General features: G+C 45.4%; 1 protein-coding gene across 1 annotated transcript; it reads right to left on the reverse strand.

Annotated features, from left to right (window-relative positions):
• Positions 1-2,896: 2,896 nt before the first annotated feature.
• LOC102742806 (T-cell surface glycoprotein CD1b-like) lies at positions 2,897-6,667 on the reverse strand. Its single transcript, XM_081823222.1, has 6 exons — positions 6,632-6,667; positions 5,708-6,053; positions 4,785-5,062; positions 4,290-4,569; positions 3,858-3,951; positions 2,897-3,185 (listed from the first exon to the last, which is right to left on the reverse strand). The coding sequence occupies exons 1-6, from the start codon at positions 6,665-6,667 to the stop codon at positions 3,164-3,166; spliced, it is 1,056 nt and encodes a 351-aa protein (XP_081679348.1). The 3' UTR covers positions 2,897-3,163.
• Between the last annotated feature and the right edge of the window lie 7,611 nt (positions 6,668-14,278).

Raw genomic sequence — 14,278 nt, forward strand, 5'->3', positions numbered from 1 at the left:
AGGAAAGACTCAGAGACTGTGACTTCTGCCACAGATTTACAAATCGCTACAGATATAACCAAGATGTCAGAGATGGAATTCAGGCTAGCAATTGTGAAGACAATAGCTAGAATGGAGAAATCAATTAATGGCAACATAGAGTCTCTTAGGGCAGAAATGAAAGCTGAACTGGCAGAACTTAAAAATGCTATCAGTGAGATCCAATCTAATCTAGATAATCTAACAGCTAGGGTAAGTGAGGTGGAAGAATGAATTAGTGATCTAGGAGACCAATTAATAGACAAGAAGGAAAAAGAGGAGGCCAGGGAAAAACAACTCAAAACCCATGAAAATAGAATCAGAGAAATAAGTGACATCATGAAATGTTCCAATGTCTGAATTATTGGGATCCCTGAGGGGGTAGAGAGAGAGAGGACTAGAAGATATATTTGAGCAAATCATAGCTGAAAACTTCCCTAATCTGGGGAATGAAACAAACATTCGTGTCCTAGAGGCAGAGAGGACCCCTCCCAAGATCAAGGAAAACAGGCCAACACCCCAGCATGTAATAGTAAATCTCGCAAATCTTAGCACCAAGGAAACCATCTTAAGGGCAGTTAGGGGAAAGAGATTCCTTACGTACAGAGGGAGGAACATCCGAATAATGTCAGACCTATCCACAGAGACCTGACAAGCCAGAAAGGGCTGGCAAGACATATTCAGGGTACTAAATGAGAAGATCATGCATCCAAGAATACTTTATCCGGCAAGGCTGTCATTTAGAATGGATGGAGAGATGCAGAGCTTCCACGACCGGCAGAAACTGAAAGAATATGTGACCACTAAGCTGGCCCTGCAAGAAATATTAGGGGGGGTTCTATAAAAGGAGAAAGACCCCCAAGAGTGATATAGAACAGAAATTTACAGGAACAATCTATAGAAACAAGGTCTTCACAGGCAACATGATGACAATTAATTCATATCTTTCAATAATCACTCTCAATGTGAATGGCCTAAATACTCCCATAAAATGGCACAGGGTTGCAGATTGGATAAAAAGATAGGACCCATCCTTATGCTGTCTATAAGAGACTTATTTTGAACCTAAACATACATCCAGACTGAAAGTGAAGAGATGGAGATCCATCTTCCATGCCCATAGACCTCAAAAGAAAGCTGGGGTAGCAATTCTTGTATCAGACAAATTAGATTTTAAGCTAAAGACTGTAGTTAGAGACACAGAAGGACACTAAATCATTCTTAAAGGTTCTATCCAACAAGAAGATCTAACAATTGTACGTATCTACGCCCCCAACATGGGGGCAGCCATCTACATAAGCCAACTGTTAACCAAAATAAAGAATCATATTGATAACAATATATTAATTGTAGGAGATCTCAATACTCCACTCTCAGCAATAGACAGATCATCTAAGCAGAAAATCAACAAAGAAACAAGAGCATTGAATGACACACTGGACCAGATGGACCTCATAGATATATACAGAACATTCCATCCTAAAACAATAAAATACTCATTTTTCTCAAGCACACATGGAACTTTCTCCAGAATAGACCACATACTGGGTCACAAATCAGGTCTCAACCAATACCAAAAGACTGAGATTATTCCCTGCATATTCTCAGACCACAATGCTTTAAAACTGGAACTCAATCACAAGAAAATTTTGGAAGAAATTCAAACACTTGGAAACTAAAGACCACTGTGCTCAAGAATGTTTAGGTCAACCAGGAAATCAAAGAAGAACTTAAAAATTCATGGAAATCAATGAGAATGAAAACACATCAGTCCAAAACCTATGGAATACTGCAAAGGAGGTCCTAAGGGGGAAATACATAGCCATCCAAGCCTCACTCAAAAGAAGAGAAAAATCCCGAATTCACCAACCAGCTCTACACCTCAAAGAACTAGAGAAAAAGCAACAAATGATGCCTAAGCCATGCATTAGAAGAGAAATAATTAAGATTAGAGCAGAGATCAATGAATTAGAAATCAAAAACACAGTAGATCAGATCAACAGAACTAGAAGCTGGTTCTTTGAAAGAATTAATAAGATTGATAAACCACTGGCCAGACTTATCCAAAAGAAAAAGAAAGGACCCAAATTAATAAAATTATGAATGAAAGGGGAGAGATCATGACTAACACCAAGGAAATAGAAACAATTATTAGAAATTATTATCAACAACTATATGCCAATAAATTGAGCAACCTGGAAGAAATGGATGCCTTCTGGGAAACTTATAAACTCTCAAGACTGAAACAGGAAGAAATTGACAACCTGAATAGGCCAATAACCAGTAACGAGGTTGAAGCAGTGATCAAAAACCTCCCAAAAAACAAGAGTCCAGGGCCTGATGGATCCCTGGGGAATTCTACCAAACATTCAAAGAAGAAATAATATCTATTCTCCTGAAGCTGTTTCAAAAAATAGAAACAGAAGGAAAGCTTCCAGACTCATTCTATGAGGCCAGCATTACCTTAATCCCCAAACCAGGCAAAGACCCCATCAAAAAGAATTTCAGACTGATATCCCTGATGATATCCAACAATACGTTAAAATGACACAAAAATAGCTCAATGCCGTGGGTACAGAGTGAAGTCGGTCTCTGCGTGACACCAGACAAGGGAGGGTCACTTCCACTGTAGCCGTAAGGAAGGCTTCCTGGAGGAAGAAGCATCTCTCTGTGCCTCAAGGGTTAGAAAGTCATCCAGGCAGAGACAGAGACATTATGTTAAACATGCTCAGCATCCCTGCAAATACAACAATTGCAGCTTAATTATAGTTAGCTTACTTTGACAAATGACATTTCAGCAGAAGCAGAACAAAAAAAGTTTTAAAATAGGAAACCAAAGGATTGTCACCAGCAAGTTGTATACTATATTTCATTTATTCTAAGACACATTCTTTTCCACATCTCATGTGTAGGAGATCAGGGCGAATCGTACTATTGATACCATCTCATAAAAAATTGATGGTTTTCTATTATTATTCTGCTAGTTATGAGTAGTGATTTATCTTACATCCTATGGGAACTCTGATGTGATCAAATAGGAGGATTATTTGATGAAATATGATGCAATCGACCCCCCAGGGCTGATGATTGATCTTCTGGGCTTCTGGGTGCTTATTCCAAATGGAAGAGAAGTCATGTCAAGGGTTCATGAGATACTCTGATATGACCTGTGAAGAACACAAGCAAAAAATATTTCTACAGAATAGAAACTCATGCTCCCATGTTCACAGTGACATTATTCACAAATAGTCAAAGCATGGAATCACCGCAGGTGTCCATCGACAGATGAATGATAAACATGTCATGTTCGTGCAATGGAATATCATTACTCAGCCTTGAGAAGAAAGGAGATTGTGACACGTGGGGCCACACAGATGAACCTTGAAGACCTTGTGCTGAGAGAAATAAGCTGGTCACAAAAGGACAACTCCTAAAAGTTTCAATTATATGAGGTCCCCAGAATCATCAAATTTCTAGAGACAGAGCATAGAATGGTGGGTGCTGGGGCCTGGGGAGCAGGGACTGTGGAGGTATTGTTCAATGTGTATAGAGTTTTAGTTTTCCAAGACAAAAATAGCTCTAGAAATTGGTTGCACAAAAATGTGGGTGTACTTCATACTTCTAGGCTGTGCATTTGGAGATGGTGAAGACTATAGGTTTTATGTTTTATGAGGGTAGGTTTACCACAATTTAAACAATAGATTTACATAAAAAAGATGGGATTGGGAAGAAAGGGGAGAGTCTGGCGGAAAGACTGAGGCTAATGTGATGTAAATTGATAAAATGGTAGAAAGAGTAGATGCGTAGACAAAAAAGAAAGATTAAAAATAAAAACTCACCAGTGCTTCAAAAACCAAAACAGAAGACCTATCAAAAGGATCAAGAAGGGCACTATTATTGCCAAAAATATCAAGCCGATGGAGATGCGGTTTCCTGGAAATTGGGGAAGGACATAGGATGTCACTTCAAAACCCATTCTCTGATTCTTCTGGCCTTCCTTTGCCTACCTGATGGTCACGTGCTGCTGATGTATGCTACCTCTGTCCCTCCCCCAACTCTGGCCCTTCCTCCCCACCTCCCCTCTCCCTTTCTCCCCTTTATTCCCTCCTTCTCCCCCTTCCATTCCTCCCTCCCTCTCCCTTCCCTCCATCCCTCCCCTCCTCCTTCCCCCCACCCTCCTCTCTTCGGTGAAGCCCACTTATGGCCAGTGCCTCCCTCTATGCTTGAGGACCATCTCCCCCATGCCTAGCCGGGTCCCAGCTCTTTCTCACCCCAGTAGAGGACCACGTCCTGGCCGCCTAGACTGCTGTGTCTCACTCGGCACAACAGACCAGCCGCCTCCTGGGCTGCCACGTCCAGGGTTACTCGGAGGTACCATGTCCCATCAGCATAGAGCAGGATGTCACCTCTCTGGGTGTCCCGCCGCTCCTGCTCACCCCGCATCCACATCACCCACACAGGCTTTGGGTAGAAGCCGGAGACGTGGCACACCAGCAGCAGATGGCCAGGACCCGGACTGGGACCAGTGGACCGCCAGGCCTCAGGCTTCACGGGGGCAGGAAGGAGCAGGGAGAGTGTCAGATTATGACTCCACTCTAGAGCACAGGGATTTGGAAACTTACAAGTTTGGACAGTGACCCCTTCTCTTCCTTTGGAAACCAAATTATTGATTAAGCCCCTCTCTTCTTAGGTACTTCCTCCTCTTGAATTTAAGGAAAGTGGTAAGAAGTGAAACAGAAAAGCCTTACTGGGAGACAGGACTAACCTTGTCTCTGCAGTTCTGCCTTCCCTGCCTCGAGGACGCCCAGGAGATACCGAGGGCATGTTTCAAAGAGGAGCTTCTCCCCGATATCCCGGATGCCTTTGTACTGACTGATGAGCTCACAGATGCACTGCGCCCTGCTACTGCCCTCTGGGGTGGGCACACAGGAGTAATTCTTGAGGCTCAGAAAGTCCAGTCCTCCTAAAGCTCCCTGCAAGAAGCGCACGGTGCCCCCGCTGGGATACAGCTTACAGCCTGCTATGCCCTGGATCTCAAAAGGGTCTGGATAGAAGGAAAATGGACAGTTAGTAAGAAGCAAACAAGAAAGAGATGAGGGAAGAACCTGGGATTTGGGATTTGGGTGATGCAAAAGGTCTGAGGTGTGAAATGATGAGCCAAACTCTTATTTACAGCAATCAGGGATTTTTCAGAAAGCTGAGAACCAGGGAGAGGCATGCATATCACTAATAGTAGAGAAGCAGTTGCGATGACGTGTGTGGGCAGAGGGGAGAGGGGGGCAGAGTATGAAGGTTGGGGGCCAGCCATCCATGGTGAATAAGAGGAGTGCATTGGGAAGAGGGCCAAGCAGGAGGCTCCAAGAGGGGGATTGCAGGAGGAGGTCACTCAGGCATCGGGGAAGAGAAGTGGGGCTTCTTGCTTAGGGTTTGAGAGAAGCAAGTTATACACGAGCCAACCGGGAGATGTTACAATGGGGCACCTTTACCTGTCAGAGGAGAGTGCGGGCAGCAGGAAGAACCTGGAATGCTCTGTGGGGGTGTGGAGTCAGAGGGTGCAACTGCTCCAGAGGAGTGTATGTGTGCAGCTGGGTAATGCAGGAAGGAGGGGCAAAGATCAGAAGGTAGAGTAGCCTGATGTAGGAGAGACAAATTCAGCAAGAGCCTCCCTAGATCAGAGGATTGGACTCACATTCCATCTGGAACTCAGAGGCATGATCCTGCACTTCTAGGACGAACCCACTAAGGTAGACCTGGATGAGCTCCTCCAGCTCATTCACCTCTTCATCACTGAAGTTCCCCTTGGACCAGGGCTTCAGGAAAACCGCCCTGTTGGCAGCGCTGTCCCAGCCGTGAATCTGCACATCGCCCAACCATCCCGAGCCCTGGGTCTGGGCCCAGCTGCTGTTGATGAAGGATGAGATCTGGATGGCTTGGTAGGAGGTGGGCCCCTGAAAGGCTGTGGGTAATGGGAGGATAAAAAAAGTGAGGAGAAAGGGAGAAGCAGGGAACAATAAGAGAATGAACGTTGGAAAGATCTAGAGAAAAGGAACCCAGAGTCTGAAGAGCAACAAAGAGCCCGAGACATTTGTCCCCAGGGCCTCAGGCCGCCTCCCCACTTCTGGAGGGTGGTTGGGAGTGTTGGGGAAGCCTGAGCCTCCGTGGCTTTATCTGGACCCTGTCCCCATGCTGGTGTGGCCAGTCGTCCACCTTCCTCACCACCACCGCCTGGGCAGAGAACCTTGGGCAACACCAGCAGCAGAAGCAGCATCTCCCCGGAGACTCTCAGAGCTGCTGCTGGTCTCAGGCTTCAGCAGCTCCGCTCAGAGCTCGACAGTGACTTCCTCTCTCTTGCAGCTGGGAAATCTCCAGGTCTGAGATTTGGAGTTTGAGAGAAGCAAGTATACACAAACCAACCAGCAGAGGAGAGTTGCACCTCCCACAGCCCCGGGCCTCCCACTTGCCTCTCATTTCCACTCCAGCCCGACTCCAGCATTTATTTTCTTATCTGCCCAGCTTCCAGCTGCTTCCCTGTCTTCAGTTCCCTTCTTACTTTCTACCTTGCAAGAGCCCCCGTGTGATTTTGAAGGGTCATGTCGCCTCCCCAGTCGCGTACTTCCACAATGCTAAAGAAGAGGATGATGTTGGACATCTCCTCCAGCTTGCTGTATCTAGAAGGACGCTTTGGGTTTGTCCATGCAGCTCGACCTTCTCCCTGCCTCCCTGCTCTGGCCCTCCATCGTCACCACTCCCAGTGTCCTCAGTGGCTCCCGTTGCTCATCTCACGCCCTTTGTCTCATCCCTCTAACCCACATTCTCATTTTGGGGGAGGGGGTGTATGTTGACCATCACTCACACCAAGGCAGAGAATTGCAAACCCCACCTGGCTTGTAGTGCTACAGATCCAAATCCCAGAATCAAATATGATAGATACTGCCGTGTACAATGCAAGCAAATTTATCTTATACCACAGCCATTTTTTGAGGGTAAAAATAGTATTTTCTACTGGCATATGATCTTTTCAGTAGCTTTTGAGCTTTGGAGCTTGGAGTAACACATCTTCTTGAGGACAGGAGAACCTGGGAGTCAGGCAAAGGTAGCTTTTTGTAGAAGGTTCACAAGCAATAGAGCCTCTTCCTCCTTTTGCAACATCCCCCACCTCGATCTACATTTTGGCCTCACTGATACCAAATAAAAGGTTACTAGGTGAACAAGGAGCTTGTCACTTTTCCCCAAAAGTTCAGAGGTGTTTGTCCTAAGATGCCATCCCGTCTTCTCCGTGAATGCCCTTGGCACATTGTAACAATATATTGAGCACTGTTGAGTGAAATATTTGGACTCTAATCAATGTTAGCTATAAAGATAATCCTTGGATTTTCTCCAATCAGGAAAAAAATGACAAGTTTGCATAGACCTACATATCATCTAGCAGAAACGTGGTAGTAAAACATTCCAAGCTTGGGGGCTTTCACTAACTGATCGATTTACATAGATAAAAAATGCAAAATGAAGATTGTAACAGTCTCTATGCCTGGAAATAAATGGCTCACGGTATTAAGAGTGGCCTTTATTCAAGCCTGATTGTGAAGTCCAAATTGCAAAGTATATGAGTCAGGACAATATTCCTGGAATCCGATACCTCGCATAAGCTAATTCACTTTTTGGGTCACAGCCAAATGACAGCAGAGATTTAAACATTACTTGCCATTGACATTGTCTTTTTTCTCTCTCTCTCTCTGTAAGCCTTCAGTTTGAGGTAGAATACCCAAGACTCTGTTGGGTGTGCTGTCAATTCGCTGGCATGCACACATGTGAAAAACTTAGTGGTGTGCAAGCATAATTAGTAGATTAATTCTCCCACAGGACAAACATTCCAGTGAGAGCAATGTGGCAGCACGGGGAGGCAGTGAGCTGGGCTGGGACAGGATGCCCTTGCATCAGCATGAGCACCCACGGTGTCCTGGTGCACACTCAAGGACAGACTGAGAATTGCAGCCTCGTTTCAGGGCCAGGCACCGGACAGGTGCTCCTGCCCCCCAAGCCCCATACACTATCACTATCACCACCACCACCCCTGCTCGATGCAAACCAGACCTAAGGCATTCATGCGAGAGGCACACCCAGAGCTTGGTTGTGACCCACCTACTCCACACTCAGGCGATAAAGTCTCCTCTCCCAAATGGCCCATGCCTCCAAAACAAAGCCTGAGTGGACACAAATCTCTCGACGCCCAGTTTACTCCAATCAAGAAGCTCAGAAGACAGGGTCCTGCCTTTTACCAGTGAAAAGGAGAGAGAACAGGATTAATAGGTGAAAACGTACCTCTGATTCCTCCAAGATCCCAAAATTAGAAATACAACAAATAACCCTGAAATTCTACCCCAAAAGCAAAGAAGATAAACATCTTGGAGCCAAACGTGAGATTTCTGCAGACTTGGGGCCAGCAGGGGCCCCTCCACCAAAGTGCAGGCAGCAGCCCCGGAGCTGACAGCCAGCAGCAGACTGAGGTCCATGTTGTGCGCGTCCCGCAGCCTAAGCCACGGCCACAGTACCTGCAAGGCCCTAAGCTGGCCAGAGGAAAGCCAGCAAACAGGCAGCCCATTGTATTGCTTTCTTTCAAATTCTGTGATTTTAACCAAAGAATAAAAGTTAACAACAGAACCAAAAACAACAAGTGTATCTTGACCTACTTATTTATTATGCACACATTCATTTATCCAACAGGTATCAATTGAGCACCCACTATTTGCTCTTGTAGCAGCTCTGAGCTACCTCTCCACCATCCAAATTCTCATCCCCCATCCCACACTATCCCAAACTTGGAAGTCAGTTAACAGACTCCCTTTTAAGCTCAGGAACCTTGATTGACTTAACTTAGCCCACAGATTCTTGAGTCAAAAAGAACCTCAAATTTGAGCTGCAAGGGGGTGTTTCCAGTGACATTGACCCCACCTCCCCAGTACTGGGACACTATTTGGAAAACCCACTGCATTTCTACCTTATTGGTCTGTCAAACCAAACTGCATGTTTTTGGGTTTTGATTTTTTTTTTTTTTTTTTACATAACTTTGTTCCTGTAGGTTTACTTTGCTTTCTGCTGTTGTTGTTTATTAAGAGTGCATATGGTGGGGTCCATACGATCCTTATAGCAGACAGAGGTCTGGGGATGTCTGAATTGTGTCAAATTCTAGCTTATCATTTTCTTGCATCTACTGTTGAAAAGGAAACTTCTATTATTCTATTTGTTATTATTTTGTAGGCAATTTTTTCTGCAAAGATTTTCCATGTTTCCTTCCATTCTTTTCTAAAATGGAACATCTTATACTTAGACTCTGGAGTTTCACATTATAGTGTGAATATCTAATTGCTTATTTTTTTCTTATTGTGGTGAAACACAATATAAAATTAACTATTTTAAAGTGTTCAATTCAGCAGCATTTAGTATATTACAATGTTGCGTAACCACGAGCTCTAACAACTTCTAAAAAATTTCTATCACCCCAAAAGAATATCCCACATCTATTACGCAGTCACCCACCTCCATCCCTCCCCATGCCAATCCCCTATTAACTGATAATCTTCCTTATGTTTCCATGGACTTACCTATTCTGAGCATTTCATATAAATGGAGTCACACAACATGAGCTCTTTCATGTCTGGTTTCTTTCACGGAGCATCATGTTTCTGAGGTTCATCCATGTTGTATCATTTTTTCTTTCTTTTTTATGGCTGGATGATATTCCATTGTATGTATTACCACATTTTGTTTCTCCGTTTATCCACTGATGGAAATTTGGGCTGTTTCTTCTACTCACTATTCACAATAGTACACATATTTGCCTGAACATCTGTTTTCAGTTGTTATGGGGATACACCTAGAGGTGAAAAGTCTGGGTCAAATGATTAATTCTATGCTTAACTTTTTGAGGAACTGCCAAACCATTTTTGTCAGCAGCTGTACCACTTTACATTCCCCCAGCCACATGAGAGGGTTGGAATTTTAGATAGTTACCAGATTAGAAGTAAAAACCAAAGCATTTTTAAATATGTGTTTATTTACTAACTTAAAATGAAAATAAACTGAATGTGGATTTAAAACAAAAAACAAAAAGATATAGTGAGAATAGTGGCTTTGTAGGTCTTTAAAATATTTTTGCAATCCTCTTTAACATCTGACTTAATAGAAGGCAGCTATGTTTTCATAACTGCTTCCAAATACCATCTGATGCAATATGACATGACTACAGTCTCTGGAAAACAATGTACACTAAAATATCATTGTAGTATTGTTATAAGAATAGTCTTGACCTCATGGAGCCTCTGGAAGGGTGCCAGGAGCTCCCAGGTACACCTGAACACACCTTGACACCAGCTGGCCTAAATCTGTTATTTCTTCAAGAGATACACAAAGGTATTCTACCTTCTTTATTAGTTAAAATGTTTCTAAAAAGATATATTCTCCTCAATAACTATCTCATTACTCTGAGATGTCCAAAGACAGAATAAGTACTCAATTTTTTCCATTTATTTACCAGTCTTCAAGAGAGCGAATTGTTTGTATAACTTCCAGGTGACCAATGAATTATTTTTTCTGCTGCAAATGCACGAATGTCAGCGTATTTGAAATGCTTGACTCCATCCTAGCCATTGTTTTTGCTGAGGCTCAAATTGCCCCCTCTGTGACTCGGGATCCTTTCTAAGTCAGCCTGCTTCTGAATTCACAACACTCCTTCCTCACTGGGCTCTCCATCCCTCTGTGGTTCAGCAGAGCTGTTTCGGACTCGGGTAGAAGCTCCCTGCCCCAAATTGAAATCAAGTCATTTCCCCATGGCTCTCTGGTCCCTTATAGGGTGAAAATACAATGTGGAAGCCATACACCAAGACCCAGCTTAGTCTTCATTTCTGGGCTTTTTAAGTGGCCAACCTTTTTTCTTATTTTAAAGAATAACTATTGTGGAGAATCCCAGATAGATGCAGGGGCTGGCCAACTTTGACAAAGCTGCAGAAAGGAGTTGGTGGCCATGGGGCTGGGCAAGTGGCTCCATGGCAAGTCTGAACACAGGGGGCAGCATCTGCGGGCACCATCACCTGTCAGTGTTGTGTGGATCATCAGTGTTGTGAAGACCACTGTGATGAGTGACTATCACCCCGGGAGTGGGTGGGGGGGTCTGGCAGGTGTAAGGGCTGGACCTCACTGTGTTGGGAGAGTCAGCATTTCATAAGGCCACCTTTCCAGAAATTCAGCGAAGGCACTTTGTTCTTTCCTTTACGTATTGGAGACCATGTCTTTATTGAGGAGGATCATGGGTGCAGTACAGCCCAGACTGGCTCTCAGTTCACTTGGGCAGATTGGGCGCTGGCGTGGGTTGCAAGACTACTGTAGAATTCTTGACAACACAGTGTGACCCCCAGAAACCATGGCGCCACCATCACCACCTTGTCAGGCTGCCCAGGGCTCTGTGCAGGGACCCCAGGAGCTGCTGAGTGTCCGTGCCAGAAAGGACCACCAGAAGCTCTTGCCCTTGACACAGGCTGGACGTCTATGCCCCGCCTCTCCAGTCTGAGTGAGCGGGAAGATGCACGTGGGGACAGAGTGGGCCAGTCGACACCCACAAAGAGCTCTCGCATCTTTGACACCTTCCATCATAACTTTTTCTTGTTTTGGCTTAGTTCTTTAGAATTTCTCAATCCTTCCAGGCTCTTAAGCTCTTAAAATTTTATTAACAGAATGTCTGGAGGAGATGTTTCCAAAGGTTGTGCTTATACCTTTTTACCGTCCCTTCATACCATTATCCGTAGAACACAGAATCACCTGTCCCCAGCACCCCCACCCCTGGTCCTGTGCGTGACTGTCCCTGCATGGGGACTGCGACTCTGGGCGATGCTCCTGGCAAAGGCTGCTCAAATGGAGCACCACTCACATCAGTGCTCCCGGATTTCCCACGATAACACATTTGATCAGCAGCCACTACCGTATATAATCTTGGGTGGGGGGGGGTGTTTGTGACTTCTCAGAGCCCAGATTCCTGTTGGCTACTAAAACTTGAAGGGAGGGGTGGTTAGTATTTCTCTTTTTCCCAAAATGAGCTTAACTGTCATTTTATCCTAGGGGATTAATAAAAGGCTCTCCAGCATTCTGCTCTAGGGCCTTCAGCTTTCACGGGATGGGGGACCCTCAGCACACAGATTCTGTTGTTGCACAGACCCTGGTTTGAGCCACTCCTTGCCTCATGGTGTTTGGGGGCAGCAGTACCTGCCTTATTTCTCTGAAGACATCGCATTTGTGACACATCCTCTGGCCGTTCCCTACCACTCACCCACTCCATGTCTGCCGTAAACCTCACAGTTCAGACCAAAATATCTGCACTTGGAGCCAATCACATCTATGCAGAGGGGCCTCTTAAAGTCATTCTGTGGGCACCAAGCCCCGAGGAGTGAAGAAAGCTCCCAGTGCTGCTCTTACCATCTCCTTCCGGGTAACAACACGACCTTTGCTTGTTCTTCTCTCGCCTCTTGGTTCAGAAGGAAGAGTCAAAGCAGAGACTTGGCTTTGCTCACTGAATGCACTGATTCTACATGAATGGGGCAGGACAGCTCAGCCTTGAGATTAGGATCGAGCAGGACCTGTCCTGACTTTATGTCCGGCTATGGGGTTTGCTAACATGGCTGTACGTAATGGATGATCTCCACTAGGTCAATGTAAAAGTGTTTTCTGGTGTGTCATTTTTTAATGTCTGTACATTAAAAGATTGACATAGGAAAAAAAATACTGTAGTGAGTTCATATTTATACTTTCAATTCTAGTCTAGAACCACAGAGTTTTACTCATTTATCTCACAGCAATCTCTTCTCCCCCTACAGAAAATCCTCGTTGCTGATGAATGAATATAATTATGTATTCACCCATCCCACACTCTAACCTATATCACACTAGACCATATACACAACAGAGTCTTAGAACAATACCAACACTATCATGAGCAATATGATTATTGAAAACAATTTAAGTATTGTTTTATGACCCTAGGGTATATCCCCTGGACATAAATAAATTGTTATGCTTTAAAGTCACTTGAAATAGTTCCTGACTTGTGGTTTGTCACCAACTTGGTAAGTGGTTATGCGTATTGTTGTGTTTTGCTTTCAATGGTTAGGAACTGAAACTCTTGTTTGTTTGATTTATAATGTTACAAAGTGTCTACATGGAGCAGGACACCCCAAATGGCTGGATAAGGGGCTCAGGACGTTCTTTCCGTACATATTAGTGATAATACTGGACATAATTTTCTGAATAAACTATTTCAGAATTCTGAAAAATGACCAAAGGCATGCAACAGATTAAGAAGTACTTAATTCGGGGGCCGGAGCAAGATGGCGGAGGAGTAGGAGACCTGGATTTCATCTCCTCTCAGGAATTGAGCTGGATAGGGATCAAACCATTCTGAACACCTACAAACTCAACAGGAGATCGAAGAAAAGAATAGCAACAACTCTCTGAACAGAAAAGCTACCACTTTCTAGGACGTGCAGAGAAGTGAATCAGAGGCGATATTCGGGAGGATAGACAGCGGGGGAGGGGCCTCCGTCAGCCGCTTCTGGCAAGTGATAGAACCGCGGGGCACAAAATCAGAACTTTTAGAAGTCTGCTCCACTGAGGGACGTCACTCCGGTGGCTAAGCGGGGGGTGGAACCCTGGTGGGACAGTGTAGTCTCAGGACCCTCGGGGTCACAGAAAGACCGGGGGTGCCTGAGTGCAGCAGAGCTCCGAGGTAACGGAGCAGGGAAGCCGGCTGCAGGGGCGGAGCCCAGGCACAGGCTCTCAGCTCGGGGTTGCCCTAAACCGTGATCCGCGGCACAGTCGGGCCCCTGCTCCTCCAGCAGGGACCCAACAAGCGGCAGATCCGGGGAGACTCCCCGCAGGGATCTGCTGGGTTTGGAGACTCCACCCGGGGTCGGGTGCCAGAGATAGAAACGCACGGTCACAGGCCGGGTGAGCACGGAGTGCGGCCAGAGACCGGGGAGACGGGAGTGACTGACAGCTTTTCTCTGGGGGTCCACTGAGGAGCAGGACCCCGAGTTCTCGGCTCCTCCGGGGTGGAGATTGGGAGGCCGCCATTTTCACTCTCCGCCTCCAAAGCTGTACGGAAAGCTCGCAGGGAACAAAAGCCCCGGAGAGCAAACCCGAGCAGATTACTTAGCCAGGAGGGGGCAAGGGCGGGGCAATTCCACCTCCAGCAAAGACATTTGGAAACCACGGCAACCGG

Source organism: Leptonychotes weddellii, chromosome 6, assembly GCF_054177405.1.
Source record: "Leptonychotes weddellii isolate Sample4059 chromosome 6, ASM5417740v2, whole genome shotgun sequence".
In the NCBI taxonomy this organism is placed as follows: Eukaryota; Metazoa; Chordata; class Mammalia; order Carnivora; family Phocidae; genus Leptonychotes; species Leptonychotes weddellii.